Source organism: Mchenga conophoros, linkage group LG7 (assembly GCF_057382185.1).
Source record: "Mchenga conophoros isolate Kocher_MC1m ecotype Shallow Benthic linkage group LG7, M_conophoros_male_GT1.1, whole genome shotgun sequence".
Taxonomy (NCBI): domain Eukaryota; kingdom Metazoa; phylum Chordata; class Actinopteri; order Cichliformes; family Cichlidae; genus Mchenga; species Mchenga conophoros.
The window spans coordinates 1,333,016-1,353,355 of NC_140532.1; the positions used below are offsets into that span (position 1 = coordinate 1,333,016).

The 20,340-nt window shown below is 39.9% G+C and overlaps 1 protein-coding gene across 2 annotated transcripts; it reads right to left on the bottom strand.

Annotated features, from left to right (window-relative positions):
• Positions 1-52: 52 nt before the first annotated feature.
• phaf1 (phagosome assembly factor 1) lies at positions 53-13,485 on the bottom strand. Of its 2 annotated transcripts, none has more exons than XM_085281431.1 (16): positions 12,215-13,485; positions 12,016-12,098; positions 10,759-10,842; positions 10,622-10,665; positions 10,199-10,278; positions 9,995-10,089; positions 9,156-9,253; positions 8,876-8,988; positions 7,903-8,036; positions 7,599-7,682; positions 6,388-6,470; positions 6,250-6,293; positions 6,101-6,144; positions 5,662-5,720; positions 5,484-5,556; positions 53-5,123 (listed from the first exon to the last, which is right to left on the bottom strand). In XM_085281431.1, the coding sequence occupies exons 1-16, from the start codon at positions 12,276-12,278 to the stop codon at positions 5,028-5,030; spliced, it is 1,278 nt and encodes a 425-aa protein (XP_085137557.1). In that variant the 5' UTR covers positions 12,279-13,485; the 3' UTR covers positions 53-5,027. The 2 variants fall into 2 exon arrangements, with proteins under 2 accessions (XP_085137557.1, XP_085137558.1); XM_085281432.1 differs by having other exon boundaries at positions 9,156-9,220; positions 12,215-13,484.
• Between the last annotated feature and the right edge of the window lie 6,855 nt (positions 13,486-20,340).

The window sequence follows — 20,340 nt, forward strand, 5'->3', positions numbered from 1 at the left end:
CATCTTTGAGTTTAAACTTGGGGAGAAAAAAAAAGTAAAAAACCTCTTGCTATTTTCCACATCCATATTTTTTTTTATTATTTTTTTCATATCCTGGTTGCACAAACAGAAAATGAACTTTGATGTCAGTCAGCAGTGAACATTCACTTTCATTCAAGTCCAAACGGTGCGTTGGAGTCTTAGGAGACGGCGCATCTCATCATCGCGAAACAGCATCAAAGTGCCAGAGCGAAGCTTTCAGTCCTTCTCGGTAACTCGCTACGTTATTGCCTTTTTTCCTGTGGACATGCTTTGTTAATCTACCGGTTTCTTCATACACAAAGTTATAGTATTCAAAATATAAAATGCCACATTGCCATGAATTTTACATGTTTAATTAAGTATACCAGCTCCATTTCCAGAAATGGGCCCCACACACACACACACACACACACACACACACACACACACACACACACACACACACACACACACACACACACACACACACACACACACACACACACACACACACACACAGAGCAGGGAGTAAAGAGGGGGGGGCAACTGAACAAATGATACCAAGGACAGACGATACAAAGCATTAAGATGAGATTATCATTACACTGAAGATGACAATTATAAATTACAACAATCTCAGTTTGATAATCACACATCTGCCCATTCAGTAAAATAAACATTTGTAAAAAGCAAGAAAAAAAAAAGGTGTAACTTAAAAGCCACACAGATCAAAGTTTCTCGTTTTTCTTCCCTAAAAACTTTGGAAAAACCAGGATGTGATATGTCCACCTGAGTTAGGGTGAGATCACCTACCCAGCACCTTACAGCTCCCCTCTCCATCTCTGAGTGACAATGCTTCATCACAGCAATGACCGTGCACGAAACTGGGCTGGGTTTACCAAAACTGGGGCCACAGGCAAATTCCCCTTTCTCTGGAGGAACAACGGGACACCCTCAGAGGTGCTTCATGCCGTGAGGGGTCACATTCGGCTCAACGAGACAAAATTAGGCAGTGCTGTGGCTGACTGATGTAATGCGGGTCTCAGATTCTCACATTACTGTGTTTAAAACAAGAAAAAAAGGATAAAGACAAAGTTACAGCAGAGCTTGGAGGGAGGAGACGTTTTGCTTCAGATGTTGATTTGTATCTGAAATCTACAGGTTTTTTCAGTTTCTGTCACTCGTGGAGAACTAAGGCCTGATTTTCTGGACCTGCATTTGCTACACTCATGTATTCCACACCATGTTAACACTGATCTGGGTGTTTCGGGTGGTTATGAACACACATGAGACCCCACCCTCCACACCCCCAACAGAAATGGAAGCCAGTACAAGAAACTCAAACAAAAATAACTAACTAGCACATTCCTCATTTTGGGGAAACCCAGCCTGCCAAACTGTGCAGGTAAATGTAAAACGAGTCAGCCATAATACCATGTTACCTTGTTGCTGGAGCTCAGTGACACACATACATACTGTACAACGCTGCAGCTCAAATGCATTCGATTTTATATACAAGGAGATTCCTTTTTACAGGGTCGATAGAGAAAGAAGTCAAAGACAGGCTCGGTGGGAGATGAGGCACGATATCCAACAGTGTTGTATCTTCTTTTTTACATTTATATTTGCTTACACAAAAGCAAGTGGTAGCAAATGGTATATAGCATTCACTAGAGTTACACCTTTCCCTTATTTGACTGAAGCTGTGGACAAACGGGAGGAGAGTAGGGAACAATCTTTCCAATTTCATCAGAGACAAAGCGGACAGCCGTCGCTCTTAAATATCTGACCCTGGGAGTCCAATAAGAAAATAGGTGTTTTTTGGATTTAAATTTTAAAATATTACTGTAGCTTGTGGTGTCCCAGTTTTGGAAAACGAGTAATGGAACGCCATGCTCATCTGGCTACAGGAAAGCTTGGAAAACTGATATTTTTCTTTGTAAACAAGTAGATGTAGATGCATCTGTAACCATCTCACAATGCTGTGATTGCAGCCAGTCCTCAACTCTCTGTGAATGGGACTCATGGGCTTTGATCAATGATCATAACAGTTTGCATATTAATGATCATAAACTGGCCTCCCAGCCCATTGTTCATTCGGTGGTGCTAGTTTCTGTCATTGTGCAGATGTTTATAAGGTTGGAAACCTGCAGTCAGCTGAGACTGAAGAAGTCACCTGATGATGACGAAACGTTTCTCCCACTGAAAACGTCCAGATGAACAGCATCAACTTTCAGGATGCAGATGTTAAATCTCGCAGCACACCAAAGCCAGACTAAAAATCCATTTTTGTCCACTGGATTAAAGACAGAGCTCTCTTCCAGGCCAACTGTGAACAAGCAGTTTAAGCAGGGCTTTACTAACTGCTGACATGTCAGCATACTTGCAGTGTTAGCATTGCACATGCAAAAATATGAATACTGAGTGGTCTAGAATAAAAACAATAATGAGCTGTGAGCAGGTGACTCCACCTGAGCTTAACTCTAATAAAAATCAATGCAGAAATGTTGAGGTGCCAAGCCACTAACACTGTAAATAAGAAGACACCAGAATAAGAGCACGCATTTATATACAGCATTCATACAACAACATTACGCATAAAGGCCTGAATACATAAAAATAGCAAATGCTTAGGAATTATAAGGAATTAGGAACATAGACAGGTAAAATTAATTAGTTTCCTTCTAATGAAAACATCGCAGTATTGGTCTTTTTGTTTGTTTTTTGCTTATTAAAGTAGAGTTAGCACAGGTTTGTACTTGTTGGCTAATGCTGGTCACAGGCTAACAGACAGGGATGCTAACCGATTGAGTCACTGATCACAAATTCAGCAACAGAGAGAAAATTAAAGGAATTGTTTGTACTGAAGAACAAGACAAGAAAATGTGTATTAAAATTAATACACAGTTTATTAATCTGCTTGGAATTAAAAATAATGTAAATTTATAAAATGGGAGTTTGATGCAAAGCTGCACGTCACACGATGGAGGAATGACTGGTTTTCTCTCCCAGTTTCCAAAATAGGTTCAAATGAACTAAACCCAGAGAAATGGTGGCGGATCTTTGAATGACAGCTCAGTGACAACAGTGACCACTCTGACACTTCTCAGCATACACACACTACTGTGAATCTGTGGAACCGAATCCAGACGACAGATGGACTGAGTGCTTTCAGAGTCAGCTCTTCGTGTCGTATAATTACCGTCAGCCGTCAGAGAAACCAGGAGCTGAGGTTTTACTACAGCAACGACGAACATGTGCAAGTCAGACACAAAAAGATCCAAAAGAACAGAGACGGCCAACGCCCGACTCTCTCTGTATGAAATGTTCAGACAGTAACACAGTGATAATGTCAGCACATCAAATAACAACATCCTGAAACCTCTTTGGCAATTCAACAAGGAAACAAATGCAGACTGTGCCATGTGTCAGTGACGTGAAGGAGGAGCAGAAGATGGAGCGACAAAGAGGACGGCACTGCGAACACTGAGCACCACGTAAGGGCCTCTTCTTTCTTTCCATATGTATACAGGACACACACACACACACACTCTCATCCAATGTACGAAAAAAAAATATCCATATCTGAAGATCAATCAAACAGTCAAGTAAAAAGGTGAGTATTAGTGCAAATGTACGGACGGATTTAAAACAGTACACGATGGAAATGGTCTCGAGGCGAACGAGTGAAAAGGGCGGCCGCGGTAAAATGAAGAAACTCTGTGGCGACTCTACACCCCTCACAACATGCAAGAAGATGCAACCAATCAGAGAAAACGGGCTGTCAGTTTGTGCTTGTAGTAAGTCTCCTCTCGCTGCACAAGAGTCCATGCAAAGATTCTCGTGTCATTCCTGCATGTCAGTCTGCTTCACGATAAAACGGATAAAACCAGCTTTCATGTATCAGGAATACATGAGTTTAGTAATGAAAGGATGCTGTGTGTGTTTGTGCAAGCTTAAAATAACACAAATTCAAACGTCATTTTTAAAAATTAGCCTCACACCACATGCAGATGCTCATTTCTGTCACCGTGTCCGTGCAGGGAGACGTAACAGCAGCCGTGCTGTTGAGTGTGCTTTGTTTGCCTGTGTGTGTGTCTGTGTGTGTTGGCGGGCGCTGCGGAGCAAAGTTGAAGGAAGAATAAGGAGACAACAGGGAGGATTTTCTTTCTGGTCACATCTGGTTCAACTGGGCGGGACATCAAGCGGGTTATGTTCAGGAGGACGTCTCCGTCCGAACCCTGAGAGCGAGCGCTTCTTCTCTTGTGTGACAAAATTGGGATTCTGGTGTTTTTGGTTCAAGTGCTCTGCAGCTTTCACTGCATTTTGGCTCTGATGGCTCTCGGTTGGACTGAACTGGTTTGGTTTTTTTGTAGTTTGGATGCCGTTCTGAAGCTGAGGCAGGAAGACTGGCGGTACTGGTTTGCTGGTTGTTTGACGTGATACACTTTGTTTCCAGACTCTGGCCACAGCAGCTTCCAGCTGCGATATTATTACACTGATGTTAAACAACTTGAGATTTGCAGCAGATGAATTCAAACGCCAACTGTCCCACCACAGCGGTACGGAGGCTGCTGATAAATAAACTGGCGCCAGCTTAGAGTCTGCACAAGCTTTTTCCCCCTGTGGTCCGGGGTGAAAGCAATTTAAGGATGGAAAGGAAACAGTCGAGCTCTACCACAACGCAGCACCACTGGGACCGTTGGACTAACCAAGATAAAACGCTCCATGCTCCAGCACAGAGACTGTGTGACTGGATCTCGGATGTCCCGGGATAGACAGAGTTGGTTTAGCTGTGCTAGGTGGGTGTGCCGGATTGGAAGAATGAGTCTTAGTATCCAACAGGAAGAGTTGGTAAATGCCGTGTCTGATTTTAGTTGTTTCTCTGTTAGCATCTGAGCTGGGTAAGAGTAACTTTGTTCGGTTAGGTCTGCTTGGTTAAGAATCTGGCTCTGGATTAGAAAGTCAGTCAGTAGAAGTACTGGATTCACGACAGGCCAAAACAGGATGTGGTTGCGGTTACTTGTTTAGTGGGAACTACTGCTGGACTCGGGTCGGGCGTGACTGGTCGTGCGTGGAGCACCGTAGAGGGTTACCGATGCTATGTGGTTATTCTGCATCACCTGGGGAGGAGGAACACAAGACAGTGAGGACTCCTGAAACACACGGGCTCGAAACTACAACACATATTTCAAAGATTAGGGGTTGAGCTGTTTCTTGATCACCTTTGCATTTCTAATACTTTTGCGAGCAAATCTCTACAAATGTCCTTTCAGAGAGAATAATTCACATTCCTGTCAGCTTTAAACGGGTTCAGCAGCTTTGCTATAATAACACTGCTGAACGTGTCAGTCTTGTGCAGCATTTTACGTAACACATGTGCTCTAAATGGAACAATCCATGTAGCCAGGTGGTTCAGATAAAATGTATGCTGCCATATAGTTTTATGTTGTAATCCCAGCTGAATCATAAAATGTGCTGACCTCAAAGATCATCCTCTGCAGTCCGAAGCAGAACGTAGAGCCGAAAGGATTTGTGTTATTGGCCGATGAAGACCTGTAAACGCAAACAAGGTCACAAGACTTGATGTCACATATGTGGGTGGTGTCTGAAACAGCTGTGTTGTCTATATTAAATGCATATATGTAGACTATATGTTACCTGTGCAGCACTACAGGTTTTTCCATTGGATGGCCGAGCAGTTCTTGGATTTGATCCCACTGAGGAAGAGTCAAAAGGTTAACAGACAATTATAACAAACACATTTCCAGGAGTCGGTCTGTTTCTCGACTGCTGACAGCTGTTTATGTCACACCTGACTCAACGCCATTTCCAGCGGCAGAAAGGACTAAGATATTCAGTTATGAATGTTTCATATCACAGGACTGTTGATTTGTTATTGGATCTGTGGTGCAACAGAAAGCATCTTATGATCAGTCACCAAATTTGTAAGCCTATGTCAGTGATGCAAAGTCACAACCTTGTAATCCGCTAAAGGTGCAGAGTCAGAACATCGAACCGAAAACTACAAGTCCTGTTAGATTTCTACTGCCTACCACAGCGCCACCCTGTGGCTAAATTGAACAGTTCCAGAACTGACCTTGCTGTATGTAGTTAAGATGCAGTCCTCAGAGTCTGCTCCCTCTAAAGCGCCGACATAAATGAACAGACATTAGAACAGAGGAGAGTCAAGTACTAGACATTAAAGCATGATTATGGAGTTATTGCTGTCGACTGAATAACTTTTACCTTTTTTGATGACAAGTGGAATCTTAAAGTCACATCGATGATATCTGTGATGACAGAGAGATTACAATAAGTGCAACAACAAAAACAAGTGTAAAAATATAATAAACATTTGGTTTATATTATAAGAAGGATAATTACATATTAAAGTTGTAATGTCCAGGGTAGTTGGTATGGAGAACAAACTTCTTAACCAGGTGAGTTGTCGAGTCAAACAGAATATCCTGAAAAATACGAAAATACAGTCATTGAGGTTACTTTAGTGTTTGCAGTAGACACCCATCTACTGCAAACAGTAGATGTGAGCAAATCAAGAAAAGTAGAACTACACCTCTGCATGCAGTGATTTATGCAGGTGCATGTGGTTTGCATCACAAGATGGTTGCAGGTTGCAAACTGCAGTTTTTGTTTTTTATTATTGCACAAACTTCAACCTTCATGTCTTTGGACCAGGAGTTTTCTCACAGTCCAAAGACATGAATCTTGACATGACTGAGTTAAAGCTGTGTTAGACTGAGCGCCTATCACGGTTTTAGCCTGCATCTCATCCATTGTAGAAACAAGCTGCAGTGCAGGTAAATGTCCCATTAATTCACAGCGAGCAGGTAGGAGTGGTCAAGGTCAACAACATTCAAACTCATCGGCGTTGCCTCGCTCGCAGGTTCTGGGCGTCCACGCCGCCCGGCCGCAGGGACTTATCCTAACGGGGGGTCACGATGCGTTGACTTTTAGCATACCACGGTCACTGAATATACTAGCCAGGCTCCTGCTGGTTCTTCATTACGTATTTAGTGGTGAGTCAACAAAATCATCGCAGATACAAATTTTGGTGACCTTTAAGTTACACGATGATGATGTGTGTCGAATGTGACACGTGAAACAAGCGTAAAGAGTGAATGTAACATCACATTTGCAGGTGATGGTAAAAATGGGATTCATTACAAATCGTTCTGAGAAACAGACTAATAATCACTGTAGGTGTGACAATGTTCATCCAAGGTTTCAGTAAGATTGGCCCACCCAATGAGGAGGAGATGGGGTACATACACTACGACCATTATAACTGTACACTGCTAGATTTGACCAACGGTTGCAGCTGGACTTTTCTTTTTGGCGTGGCTCTGACTTACATAAATATGAAAGGAGGGGGAGGTGCTGCTGATATGGGCGCTCCAGTATGACGTCCAATGGTTCTGAATGACGCATACAGTACTTTCAGACAACATTGAGTCCCCATTAAAAGGAAACGAAAACTCAAACACAGCTCAGAGGCAGACAAAGCTCTTAAAAATAACTCGGCACAGACACTGACACCAAGATTTACACACACAAGCACGGCTTCGCTTACGTACCACTCCCAGGGTAAAATAGTTGAAGAAGTAGTCGTTACATTTAGATGGGACCTGCTTATGTGGTGACGGAGAGTGGATCTTCATCTGAAACACAAAAAGAATTTGGGAAAATAGTCTTCTGACTTTTTGTCTTTAATTAAATTAATACAAATAATATTTAATACAACTTCTTAAGATGGTGAAAATATGACAAGAGAGCAGGTTTGATAAATGGATCACATCCAACAGGTTAAACACCACTTTACAGACTTAACATAATAGCAATAACACAAGAAGCAAAGATGGAGTTAAACTGAATTGCTACCTTGTCCTCAGATTTGTAGAAAACTTTATGTGGGGAGCCCAGAGCACCGAGCACATCCTGACAGGAATCTCCAAAGTAGATGCTCCTCTCTAGGGACTTGACTTTACTATCAGTCATCACACCGAGACCACAACCTGCAGTTTAGACAACAAGTCAGTAAAGCTCCACGTCACTGCACTGCTGACCTATGTGTGTGTGTGTGTGTGTGTGTGTGTGTGTGTGTGTGTGTGTGTGTGTGTGTGTGTGTGTGTGTGTGTATATATATATATATATATATATATATATATATATATATTTTTTTTTTTTATTTGTACATTTATTTTTTCTTATAATTCACAGATTTCCATTCTCATATTTTGCCTACTTCTTATGTTATTGTATTTTGCACACCTCTGTTGCTTGTGAAGCTCGCACACAAGAATTTCATTCTGATGTGCTGTACCAGTGTACCTGCACATGTGATGTGACATTAAAAGTGATTTTTGACATTAAAAAGAAAAGAAGCTCAAGTTCACACCACTGTTAATAACAACAGTAAAAATTGGTATTACTGTGTATATGTGCTCATTTATGTAGTCCCATATTAACCCTGTCATGCATGAATTATCACAACCTCAATCAGGATTTTTTTCTTAAGTATTTTTATTCATTTTTATGCAAGAAAAGATGAATAAGAAAAAATCCAGATTGAGGTTGTGATAATTCATGCATGAAACAAGTCATCCATCTATAGTAACATTAAACGACCAGTGGGTGGCAGGTATGGTTTATGTGCAAGTACACCATCAACACTGATACAAATACAAGAAAACAGCCTTTGAATAGCTGTCCACTGTAGTGACCACTATGCGTGAAAGGGTTAACATTATGGGGAAAACAAAGGTGTCAAACTTACAAATAATCACTTGCAGCCTTCAAGACACACACACACACACACACACACACACACACACAGTACTGAGCTGTGTGTTACCTGCAGTGAGAAGGCGGAGCCTGAGTCCCAGAGGGCCCGCCCGATCCCTCAGGACATCCACACACTCTGCATAAATATTACCGAGGAAACAAGCCAACGGCATTGCAGGAGCTCTGAGAACAGTGAAATAAGTTTAGCTATTTTTTCTGTAACTTTTTGTTCTTGCCGTCTCTGTGATTGATTTCCAACATTTAAAACAGTTGAAACAAACTCATATCAATATGTGAAGTAAGGACTAAAAGTAACCGTTTCCTCTGGCAGCATTGCCATTATTACGTACCTTGTTTCCTGCAGGTTGTTGCCAGTGTAGATGTGCATCCTCTTGACCATTGCCCCATGTGGAATCTGCAGGGAGGCCAAACCCATGGCAAAGTTAGGCTGCCAAGGCAAAACAGCTGGAAGTAGTACAGGACTGGTAGATACTAAAGGTCTCTGCGTCCACATGAATAAACACATTCAGAAGACTAAAAAACAGAGCTGTGACAGTACAGAGGAGTGACAACATGTGATCAAGGGAGTGAAATGTCTCATGAAGCACTGACTAAACACTGCTTTCAAAAAAAAGAAAGCACCAGTGTTTTCACTGATTGATGACACTGTTCTTTGTACTTTCATTCGTCTTGGATCTTCGGCGTAATCTGGTCCAACATCAAATCGAGACTCACTGTGACTCAGCACTTCTGACTTATTCTTATGCAGCTATCACTGCAGGAGTCCTTCCCGTGGGATGACATTTGATTTTAATTAAAAACAGCCACATCTCGTACCCACTACCCATTTAAAAAGTCATTAATCTGCAGTAAGAAGAATAAAGTCTTCTTATACACTAAGACTACCACGGGTTAATTTAGAAAATACATGAATTTTGTCATTGTGTGCCTCAAACTTCATGACAAAATCCACTGAAAGACAAAAACACTGTCAGAATCCAAGACACACACCGATTTGGTTTCATGTAAATCTGTGACAAGGCAAAAAATACAGCTTGACCTTTGAGTGTCTACATGACTGGAAACCACTCAAATCCCAAGGCTGGCCTGGCTGTCCTGGGACTGGAAATAGCGAGCACTCAGCTCTTCTTTAATTGGCTCACAGGCAAATGGACTAAAACGCTCTCACCTCATATTTTGGAGCTTCATTCCATGAGTCCAGTTGAAAAGAGAAGGACAGTCCCCGGAAGTTGAGATGGAACAACTGCTCTGCAGCATTGTAAACTAGGGAGAGACACGTGAAGAGGAGAGCATTTTATACAGGGTAACAACCAAAACCCCAAATTAGTTGTAAGTGAAAACATTCCAAGTGTGCTGGTCCTTTAGAAAGTACCTCCAGGGTGTGTAGCGCCAAATGACTGGTCTATTTGCTCTATCGTGGGGGCAATGGTCTGAGAGTTGAAATGGACTCCACTGAAACACAATCCATACATACACGGTGTCAGTATTAAACCCATTAACAAAGCGCCTGTGCTGCATTATTTCAAGAGTTAATGGCAAAGATGGGAAATGGATTATGCTTGTCAACAGATAACGTTGAATAAGAAACACATTAATGCAGGCAGACTCAAGTAAGCTGTAAGCCTACCTGTGACTTAAAGTTGAAAGTGGTGTTCGTGTTAATATAAAGAGAACCAGGCGTGCCGTGTATGCAGAACAATCCAGGATTTATGCCATTAAATGTCGCTGAGAAGCTAACATGACTCTCAAAGCAGCTACATCAGCTGCTATTTAATAGATTTACGTTTTTACTTACCAGTATTTCAACTTGACTTTGCTCAGGTCATACACTTCAATCACCTATCACGCAGAAAGTCAGAAACATCAGCGCACGGATGCCAAGAGTGTTTGGAGGAGACTGTTGGAGCTCTGCTAATTATCTTAAATTCTTACCTTGAGTCTCTGATTTGTGGCATCAAACAGCAGTTTAATCCCATCCTGAGTCAAGTTCAGTATGAGGTCATGGCTGAGTGGTGTCTACAGAGGCAGGGAGTTAAAACCGATAAATTAACATTAAGAGGCAGGAGCAGATGCTGTCACGCACAGGCAAACGGTCCTTGAATTCATTGAAACCTGAGAAACAACCACCTCGATTTATTTTTGACATGATTTTAAAAAGTTAATACTGGGTGATTATTAGAAGATTTGTGCAGATGAGTGAAAACAAAACATTAACAATATATAAGATAACAGAGGTGGGAATTATCAGACATCCCACGATACAATATTATTGTCATTGTGGTTTATCACATTTTTTCACCTGCACAGCATGTCCTCAGAGTTAAAACAGATATTGACAAGGTTTAAGAGGTAAAAATAAACTTATCTCACCTCAGTTATTTTTCTTTTAATTTTAATTCGTTATTGCACTTCCACTCAGCAACCTTCCCGTTCTACAGGAATATCACCAGAATACAACAAGCTGGCAGCCAGTTGAGTCAATCTGTCAAGTCAGTTTGTGCTCACTAACAAAGATTCAGACTGATGGCAACGTGAGCAATCTGTCTGCATTTATAAATTAGACAGCAATTATCTGTTCCAACAGTCTCTGAGAGTGACTGCAGTCAGTCCAACTGTAAATGTTTGCAGAAAGGATGCCCCCCGTCAGGCAACCTGTGCTTTGCAATCGAAAGTGCAACATCCCCAAGCTCTGAGCAACTACTTAGTCACCACAAATTGTAATCTGTTGCAAAATGTAAATATATATATTCATTTTGCAACAGATTACAATTTGTGGTGATTAAGAGCTTGGGGGTGTTTTTTTTTTTTAAATAAATGGGAGAAACAAGCTTCTCGTACTATCGTGACAAAGACAATAGCAGATAGAAATTTGAACTTTTCAGCACTATGGTGAACAAACGACCTACTGACAACAAAGTTTCGACATTTTATTCAACAAACAGATTGTTAAGCATTTGTTTATCATCAACTGATAAACTTATAAATATGGCTTTATCTGTGTTACAGTGGTCTACAGTAATTTCAGTGAAAAATAATTAGAAACCAATTTGATTTACTTCAACTGCACGGGAACGCCTGAACAACTCGAATTGCTGCCCAGAACTCTTCTGCAACCTGATTATGACTGTTTGTGGATTGTGAGCAAGCACAAGTTTATATTTTTAAACAACAGATATTTGTGCGTCTTACCTGTTCACTGTATAGCACCTGGACATTTTTGATGATGCGGCAGTGTTTCTGAAGGATAGAGATGGCCTGGGAAAATGGCATCCCTGAACACCCACACAGTGAACGCAAGACACACAATTTGTTATTGAGTCTAAACAAGTGCATATGTAAGGTAGTTGAAAAGTATCTTTTCAATTCACCGAAGATGTTTAATGCTCACCTAAGGCGAATTCCCATTGCTCATTTCCTAGTGATCTCTCAGGCACCACTTCCAGATCCAGCATTGGCAAGTAGTGGGGGGCAGCTCACCTCACCTCAAGACACGATGGGATCCTGTGAGGGACCCTCTCTCTCTCTCGCTGCTGAACACAGTACTTTCCCACAGGATTTCCGACGGCTACTTTAAATCATAACTCTTATTATTTTTCCAAAGCTATCAAATTCATGAGAATCAGAACAGCCACTCAGTCTGCGCGTTACTGTAAACGTGTCCTTTTTTTTTTATCTCATGTCATACGTCCTTGACATTAAAATGGTACCAAAGAAGAGAAAGTAAACGGGCCTTAAAATCACATACAAAGCACACAAACTTTCCTAAAACGCACAAGTTTTAACTTGGAATTTAACAAGTTGTCCAACATTGGCTGCCAGCTTGAACATAAATTACGCAACGTTTAGCAAACCTAAAACGCACAAGGCCAGCTGTCAACTAGCTGACTGCTTGTTTGTGTGTTTTTAAATAAATCGATGAGGATTAAAAAACTAATCCACTGAGTTTAATCAGAAACTTGTCCGACAGCCACAAATGTCTCCAACAGGCTTCGATTCAGTAACTAAACATGAACTTCTGTGGTGCCGTGTTTCCTAACAGAGCACCGGATCCAGTGGCAGACAGGTTAAAACACAACAAACTAATACGGAGGCACGAAAATAGCGCTTTCAAACTCAGCTGTTTCCGCCCGTTATGTTTATCATCTGTCACAGTTGGGCGGTTACGAAAGCATCAAATCTTGTCAACAAGACTGTTTTTCTTCGCGCTACGAGCTAACATTAGCGGACGAGCTAGCTGCCCTGTTGGCTTATTTTCAATCAAGTATAAATATAAATAACGTAAAAGACTCTCAAAGTCGAGACAGAAATGATGAATATCACGGTTCAAACTGACACGACATAAACAAAAGACAGCACGCCGAGCCGTCGGCTGTCTCTGCTGTTTTTCTTTTTTCGTTTCAGCGAAGCTTTAAGCTCGAGCGCTAGCTCTTCGTCGCTCGTGCGCAAATTCCCAAGTACTCGCGCGGAAACGCTTTCCGTGTCACTCATAAGCTCGCCGGCCGGTAAATGCCCACCGTGTCCCTTTCTGCGCTTTAACGTGTCTTCAATGTCAGGACCTGATAAGAGCGACACGGCGTCCAAACAACAGCAACTTCAGGCATCAACAACAGCCAGTAGGATCAGCTGATAATTCAACTTCCTGTCTTCGGCGCACATTCGAGGTCGACGTCATGACGTCATGGTCAGGTGACAGCTAGAGACGTTTTAAGTTCTCTCCTGCTTCCAAGAAGATATCGTCTCTCTCCCATATATAATATCTTATTGAAACCGATATGTTCCAGATATCAAGTGGAAGACAGTCTGGATGGTCCCCCATAAATACTTGATTGTAAATAAGGTGAAAGAAGTCTCATTTAAAATTCTACATAAATGTTATCCAGCCAGTCACTTCATGGTAAAATTTAAAAGGGACATTAATACTAATTGTACTTTCTGTGGGGATCATCCAGAAACTGTGACACATCTTTTTTGGTACTGTTCTTCTACACAGATTCTGGAAGGAATTTAGCAGGTTTGTTATTGTCCATATTTTAAGGGAGTTTTCTTTACGATGGGAAAATGTTTTATTCTGTTTCTTTAAGTTTCCCAAGAAGTATGATAAATGTTTTTTATGATAAATTTGTTAATACTTTTAGCTAAATTTTTTATCCATAAATGTAAGTTTACTAACAAAACACCATGTTTCTGTCATTATTTTAAGGATGTGAAAATGTACATACAATCAATATCAGACTCCACCAACAAAAAGGCTCTCAAAACAATGTATGTATGTGAATTTTTGCGTGTATTCTTATAATTGTTACCTTTTTCTTTTACCCTTGGCTTTGTGTGTTCATGTTCTGTTGTTTTGTATACTTCATCTGTTCGTATGTTGTATACTCATTGTTTGTTAAATAAAGTTAAAAAAAAACTCTCCTGCAAGTTTTTCAAAAGTTAGTGATGGTAAATTTGATTCTTTTTACTGAATCGAGTTTGAATAGTCACTCACCAAAGTGAATCGGGTTTCTTGAGTCATTTGAGTCACTGAGTCAGTTGACCAGAGAGTGGAAAAAATGTACATTTTCACTCAAACTTAATTTGTTTCTCTTTTCATGTAAATCCTACTGCTAAGATGAGTGATTGAAAAAGAAAAACAACTATTTTTATAGAGCAAAAAAGAGCAAAAAAAAGTTTTCTAAAGAGAACATTTATTTTATTTATTTTTATGTTATTTTATTAGTTTTTTCCTCAAATGTGTCAAATATATATTTTCTCATCTAAATGTCCGCTGAGCTGTGTGCCCCGGGTCGGTAATGCTCCTTGACATTGGTTGCCAACCAAGAAGAAGAAGAAGAAGCTGTGAGCCAGGAGGGAGGGGGTGAGATTCGTTCATGCTACGATTCAGCACAGGAAGGGAGGGGGTGAGTGAGTGAGTGATTCGTTCATGCTACGATTCAGCACAGGATGGGAGTAACTCAGATGTGCTGTTAGCATGTTAGCAGAGCGATGCTAGTGTGAACTGAGGAGCTATTGTCTTGATGTGAGCTTTCTACAGTGAGTCAGTTGGGCTTGTGAATCATGATTCAGAGTCAGTAAAGTGATTCTTGAGTATTGAACGATTCGTGCACCACTATCAAAAGTGGATAAAAGCACAAACATTCGTTTGTTTGTCCCTCCAGAGCTGTGAATGTTTTGTTTTTTTAATCCTATCAGCCACTTGAATTTAAACAATTTTCACATTTTTAAAATATACCAGAACTAAACTAAGCAACATTTAACACTCTTCTGATGCTCATGTTCCCCGTAGATGCTACATTTGAAAGCTAGTGGTCTACTCAGAACAAAGAGGAAATAAAGTTGGTGCAAGTTTTCATCCAGCTTCTTCTTTATTTTCAAGGAGTAAAACCCTGAAAATGAATGCATACTGTGCCTTTATGAGACAATCATGTGCTAAATTATTACAGTTTTTTTAAGAAACTGACCAACTCTAACTTCAAACTTTCCTAAATGCTTTAACTGGTCAGCAAAGTGTAGCCATGTCATTTTTCAGAATCAGAATCAGCATACTTTATTAATCATAAATTACATTTATTTAATCATATTATAATAATAAGATAATAAGATGACTGAGAACCTTCACAGACAATAACATGATTTGACTTAACCTCCTAGGACCTGGCGTTCACATATGTGGACATCACATTTTGGGTTGTTTAGACCAAAATACTCAATTTTGCTCTACAAGAGCCTGGTATCCGCATACGAAGACATTATACTGCTACTGTTCTATCGAAATTTTAAACGAATATCCTCATATGAATAAAAGAAAATTCTGATAATTCTTTGTTTTTACATTCATCAGGTCCCAATCTGCCCAAATATCAAAGAGATATTAAAAATGCATGCTGTGGAAGAGTTCAGATCTTAGGAGGTTAAAGCTCTTTATTTTTAAAATAATTTTATACTTCCCCTCCGTGGATTGCAAACGTATTGTGATGGAGGAGTTTGTGTGTCCCAGGATCCTAGGGGCTATGTTGCCAGGAGCAAAATCCACAGATGGGCTTTCCCAAGGCTGTGGTTCAGTGGCAAGATGAAGAGGGATTCAAAAACCCCTATGGGGCGAGGCACTTCAACAGTCATGTGGGCAGCAAGAGAGAGCTGGGGAAACGGGAACGGGAGAAATGGTGTCAAACTGAAGAGAGGAGCCAAACTTTCAACTGATCACAGCCTGATGATGAGTGGTCCAAAAAGCTTCCATTGTGGTGGTCTCAGAATCTAATCGCTGCTTTTTGTGGATGATGTGGCTTTGTCATGTGAAGGCCTCCAGTTCACACCAGAGGATTCACAGCCAAGTGTGAAGCATCAGGACTGAGAATTAGCACCCCTAAGTCTGAGGCCATGGTTCTCAGCTGGAAAAGGGCAGAATGCCCCAAGTGGAGGGATCTCGTTCACAAATGAGGTGAGGGGCAGCGGGAAATTGGCAGATGGATTGGGACCCTGCAGTGCCAATTTACCAATTGATCCATGTTTCTAGTCTCATCTATGGTTATAGAATTTGGGTAGTGACTAAAAGAATGAAAAATTAGCTTTTTTTGAAGTGTTGCTGATCTCTCCCTTAGAGACAGGGTGAGTAGTTTATAGCCTTTTTCCATTAGTACCTACTCAGGTTGGCTCGGCACGGCTCGACATGGTTTTTAGGATTTTCCATTAGGTGACAGTACCTGGTACCAGTTACTTCTTTAGTACCTACTTGACTGGTTTTCCAAGTGAACTGAAAATGTGATATCAACATGCCACTGATTGGCTAATTAGTGGCATCACTTGCACTGTAAAAAAAATCCAAAAGTACAGTACAATCTACAGTATAAATGTAAAGGAATTTTCCGTATTAGTCATTTACAGGTATTTTTCTGAATTTCTCAACTACTGCAATGCATTTTGGGAAAAAGAACCCCAAAAGGAGGGAAAAGTCAGAGTAAGAGCAGCCATTACACTTCTTTTAGACTTCATCTGGATTTTGGACTCTGGAGTTGGAGAAACTGCCTTCACATTTCTGTGGTAAATATTTAAACTCATATGTTCTTTTATTAAAATAATGTTTTTCAAAAGACTCCGTGTTTTTATTTAGAAAGAATTGTTAATTTATTTGTTAACTGGTTTCTGCTGTCTCCAGACAAGTCAGGAATATTTTGCTGACTCATTTTTAAAATAATCGTTGTTTAAGTTTAACATGACTTAAGCTTTATTAAGTCAAACACAGAAAAGTGAGAACTTCATGGTTCTACTAATGTACAGAGAGGAAGAAATTATTTTAGGATTCTAATAAGTACTATATCACCTGTGTTTTACAATTGGCTCTACTGTACACTTTAAAGGGTTTCAGGCAAAGTTACACTAACCCTAGTTTGTCTCAGACCTTCCTGGCTGACGCTAACAAATGCTAATGTTAGCCTCTGTTTTGGGCTGCTAAAGTAAAGAGTTTTAGCTAGCTGACCAGCATAGATTAATTTGGTGGTTAACAGACTGTAGTGGTAAAATTATTGAAAGTATAGTTTCACCTCAGCACATTTACAATTATGTCTATTTTGTAGCACATAAAAATGTTTAGTTAATATTTGCAGACAGACACATTTCCCCTGTAACTGTGTTTTTACTCCAACATATACTAATAATTATTACTAAAAAAATTCAATAATAAATCAATAATAACTATATCTTGACTGAAGTATATTGTAAGCGCAATGCTGGTGTGCAGGAGCTTTATGTATTTTGGGGGATGCTGACATATTATAAACTGTTATGTCTATATCAAGCTTTTAGCCAAATATAAGCAGAGATATTTGTATCTTTCTTAAAAATTCAGATCCTTAGAGATTTTTTGAGAAATGCATCAAGAGCTACTTGCTTCACTACTTGAAGCACTCTAAATCCTGCAGTGTAAAAATATCACTTATTTCACCTGTGATCACACACTTTGGTTTTCCAGTGCAGAGCAATGAAAAGGAAAGACTTCCCCCAGTGAAAAAAAGATGAAGATACAAGGTGGTGATGATCCAGAGCAGCTGGTCTCAGGAAATGAAGAAAAACCCTGATCACCTTCTCTACAGAAACAAGGTGAGTTCAATGTTGTGGTTGATTTAGTTTTTCAAGGTATTTATGTCACTTTGATTATAAACTGCATATGTTGCAACAGAATGCTGCTATGTGTATGCAATTCCACGTGAATTATTATTCTTTGTAGGGCTGTGTGATATGTCATCCCAATATAAGACATATCTCTCCTGATAACAATATATATCACAAAATAGTGCCATTTCTGTAAATTCTATGAATCTCGGGCAACTCAACTTGTGTGAAGTGTTTCCAGCTGGGCGTCGTGTACCTGGAGTCGAGTGTTTTGACCGATGCATGAAACTATACACTTTTAGACATGAGTTTAAACGGCCGCCATTCTTTGTGAGTATTTATTACACGGCGTGCTGCGAGGAAAAGCCTGTTCTAACGTTTGAGTCTAAGGTTTATTTTGAGCACCTGATGACTCTTTTTTTGCTTTTCATTCGTAAACTCTCTTGAAACTCTTTCATGTGATTCTTGTGTAGGTGGTTAAAGAGGTTTGTCATGTTTGAGTGGTGGTGGGGACCAGTTTGTGGCATAATTTGCATAGTACAGTTTTCTGGGGCGTGTCAAACTTTTCATAACCAAACCATGTCCATGCTACAGAGGTAGCCCCTCGTTTAGCAATAAGGCCCTCGATTTGTTTTGACTGGTCCTTCAGTTTGGAGCTAGCTGGTTCTGCCTCATCCTCGCTGGTCATGCTGGTATTCTCTGTGCCTGCATCCGCGTGGTGACTGTAAGCGCCATTTATAGTTACTTGATGTTTTTATTTGAGGTCATTTGTTTGATGCATATTCTGAAATTTTATGTTTGAGAATAATGTATATCATGTCAGTTTATTTTGAAAAGTCTCAACAGGATCTTGAGCTTTATTGTGAAAGGTTTATGTAGAAAATAAACAAGTGGACGGCGGAGCCACACGATGGTTTTACTGTCATTGTTGGTAACGATAGTATGCATAGAAACAGTCGCTTGTCCGTCCATAGTCTGGTTATTTTAAGTATAAGAGAAGGAGAGAACTTTAAGAAAGTAATATAGCCACTACAGTGACCATCACAACCATGAAAAAATATTGCTGTAAACAGTTTATTTTGCAACAAACGATAGGGTATAATATGAAACGATAGACATTTTAAGGTAAAAAAAAAAGAATAAATATACAAACTTTTTAAAAATATCTTTTTGTTCCTCTTTTTTTCCTCAGAATAAATTGCGACTAGTCTCAATGACTGAGATGGAGGAGCAACACAGTGACACGTTAACCCCGACTGCTGCAGTTCCTGTATGAACTGAGCAACTCTGAAAATCCAAGGAAAAGCTGAGTGTACTTTATTTAAAGCTCAGCTGGGCAGATTCTTAATCATTAAGGGCAGATTCTTAATCATTAAACTATCTATACGTGATAAAAAGCTATGTATTGTAAGTGTATATGGTCCAAATGTTGATGATCCCTCATTCTTTCACGGTTTTTTCAGTGCACTCTCTGAACACTTAGATGGCACACTTGTTCTTGGAGGTGACCTCAACCTTGGACTAAATGAAGACATGGATAGGCTCAATACAGCAGGAACTCGGCGTAATTGGCAATCCACAAATATAATCAATCAGTATATGAGCGACTTTGGTCTTTGCGATGCATGGCGCTCTCTTCACCCCACCAGTAAGGAATATACTTTTTTCTCGCATGTTCATCACTCTTACTCTCGTTTGGATTATTTTTTGGTCAGCAGCTCACTGCTGTGTGACATTTCAGACACTGAGATTCACCCTATAGCTGTCAGCGATCATGGTCCTGTATCTTTAACACTAATGCACAAGAATAATACTACGCCAAGAAAAAACTGGAGATTTAATATATCACTACTTAAAGATGAAGACTTTATTAAATATTTTAAAAAAGAGTGGACTTCATATTTGAACTATAATGACACTGCCGAAACATCAGCTTCTGTTCTATGGGAAGCAGGGAAAGCTGTGATGAGAGGTAAAATAATTTCTTTCTCATCACATAAAAAGAAAAAAGAAAACAAAAATATTCAGGAATTAGAAAAAACCATCAAATCACTAGAAGAAGCCTACGCGTCCCACCAAGATCAGGAAACATTGAACAAAATCCGCAAAACAAAACTAGAATTAAATGAGATAATTGATAAAAAAACAAAATTCTTAGTACAAAGACTACGCCTACAAAATTATGAACATGGTAATAAATCCGGTCAATTTCTAGCAAACCAGCTAAAAATAAATAAAGAAAAAACAACTACAGGTGCTGTTCAAGATTCATCTGGGAACACAATATATGATCCGATACAAATAAACAACATTTTCAGGGATTTCTATAAAACGTTGTATTCACCACAAATAAACCCATCTAAAAAAGAAATTGATCAGTTTTTGGACAACATAACTCTTCCAAAATTA

What these genes read in the sequence shown, in the direction of transcription:
- phaf1 (XM_085281431.1), bottom strand. Translation starts at nt 12,278, where the DNA reads ATGCTGGATCTGGAAGTGGTGCCTGAGAGATCACTAGGAAATGAGCAA. An exon ending in TCTACAAATCTGAGGACAAG is followed by an intron (nt 7,683 to 7,902) that starts GTAGCAATTCAG and finishes TTTGTGTTTCAG; the next exon opens with ATGAAGATCCACTCTCCGTC. An exon ending in ACTATTTTACCCTGGGAGTG is followed by an intron (nt 6,471 to 7,598) that starts GTACGTAAGCGA and finishes CGTATTTTTCAG; the next exon opens with GATATTCTGTTTGACTCGAC.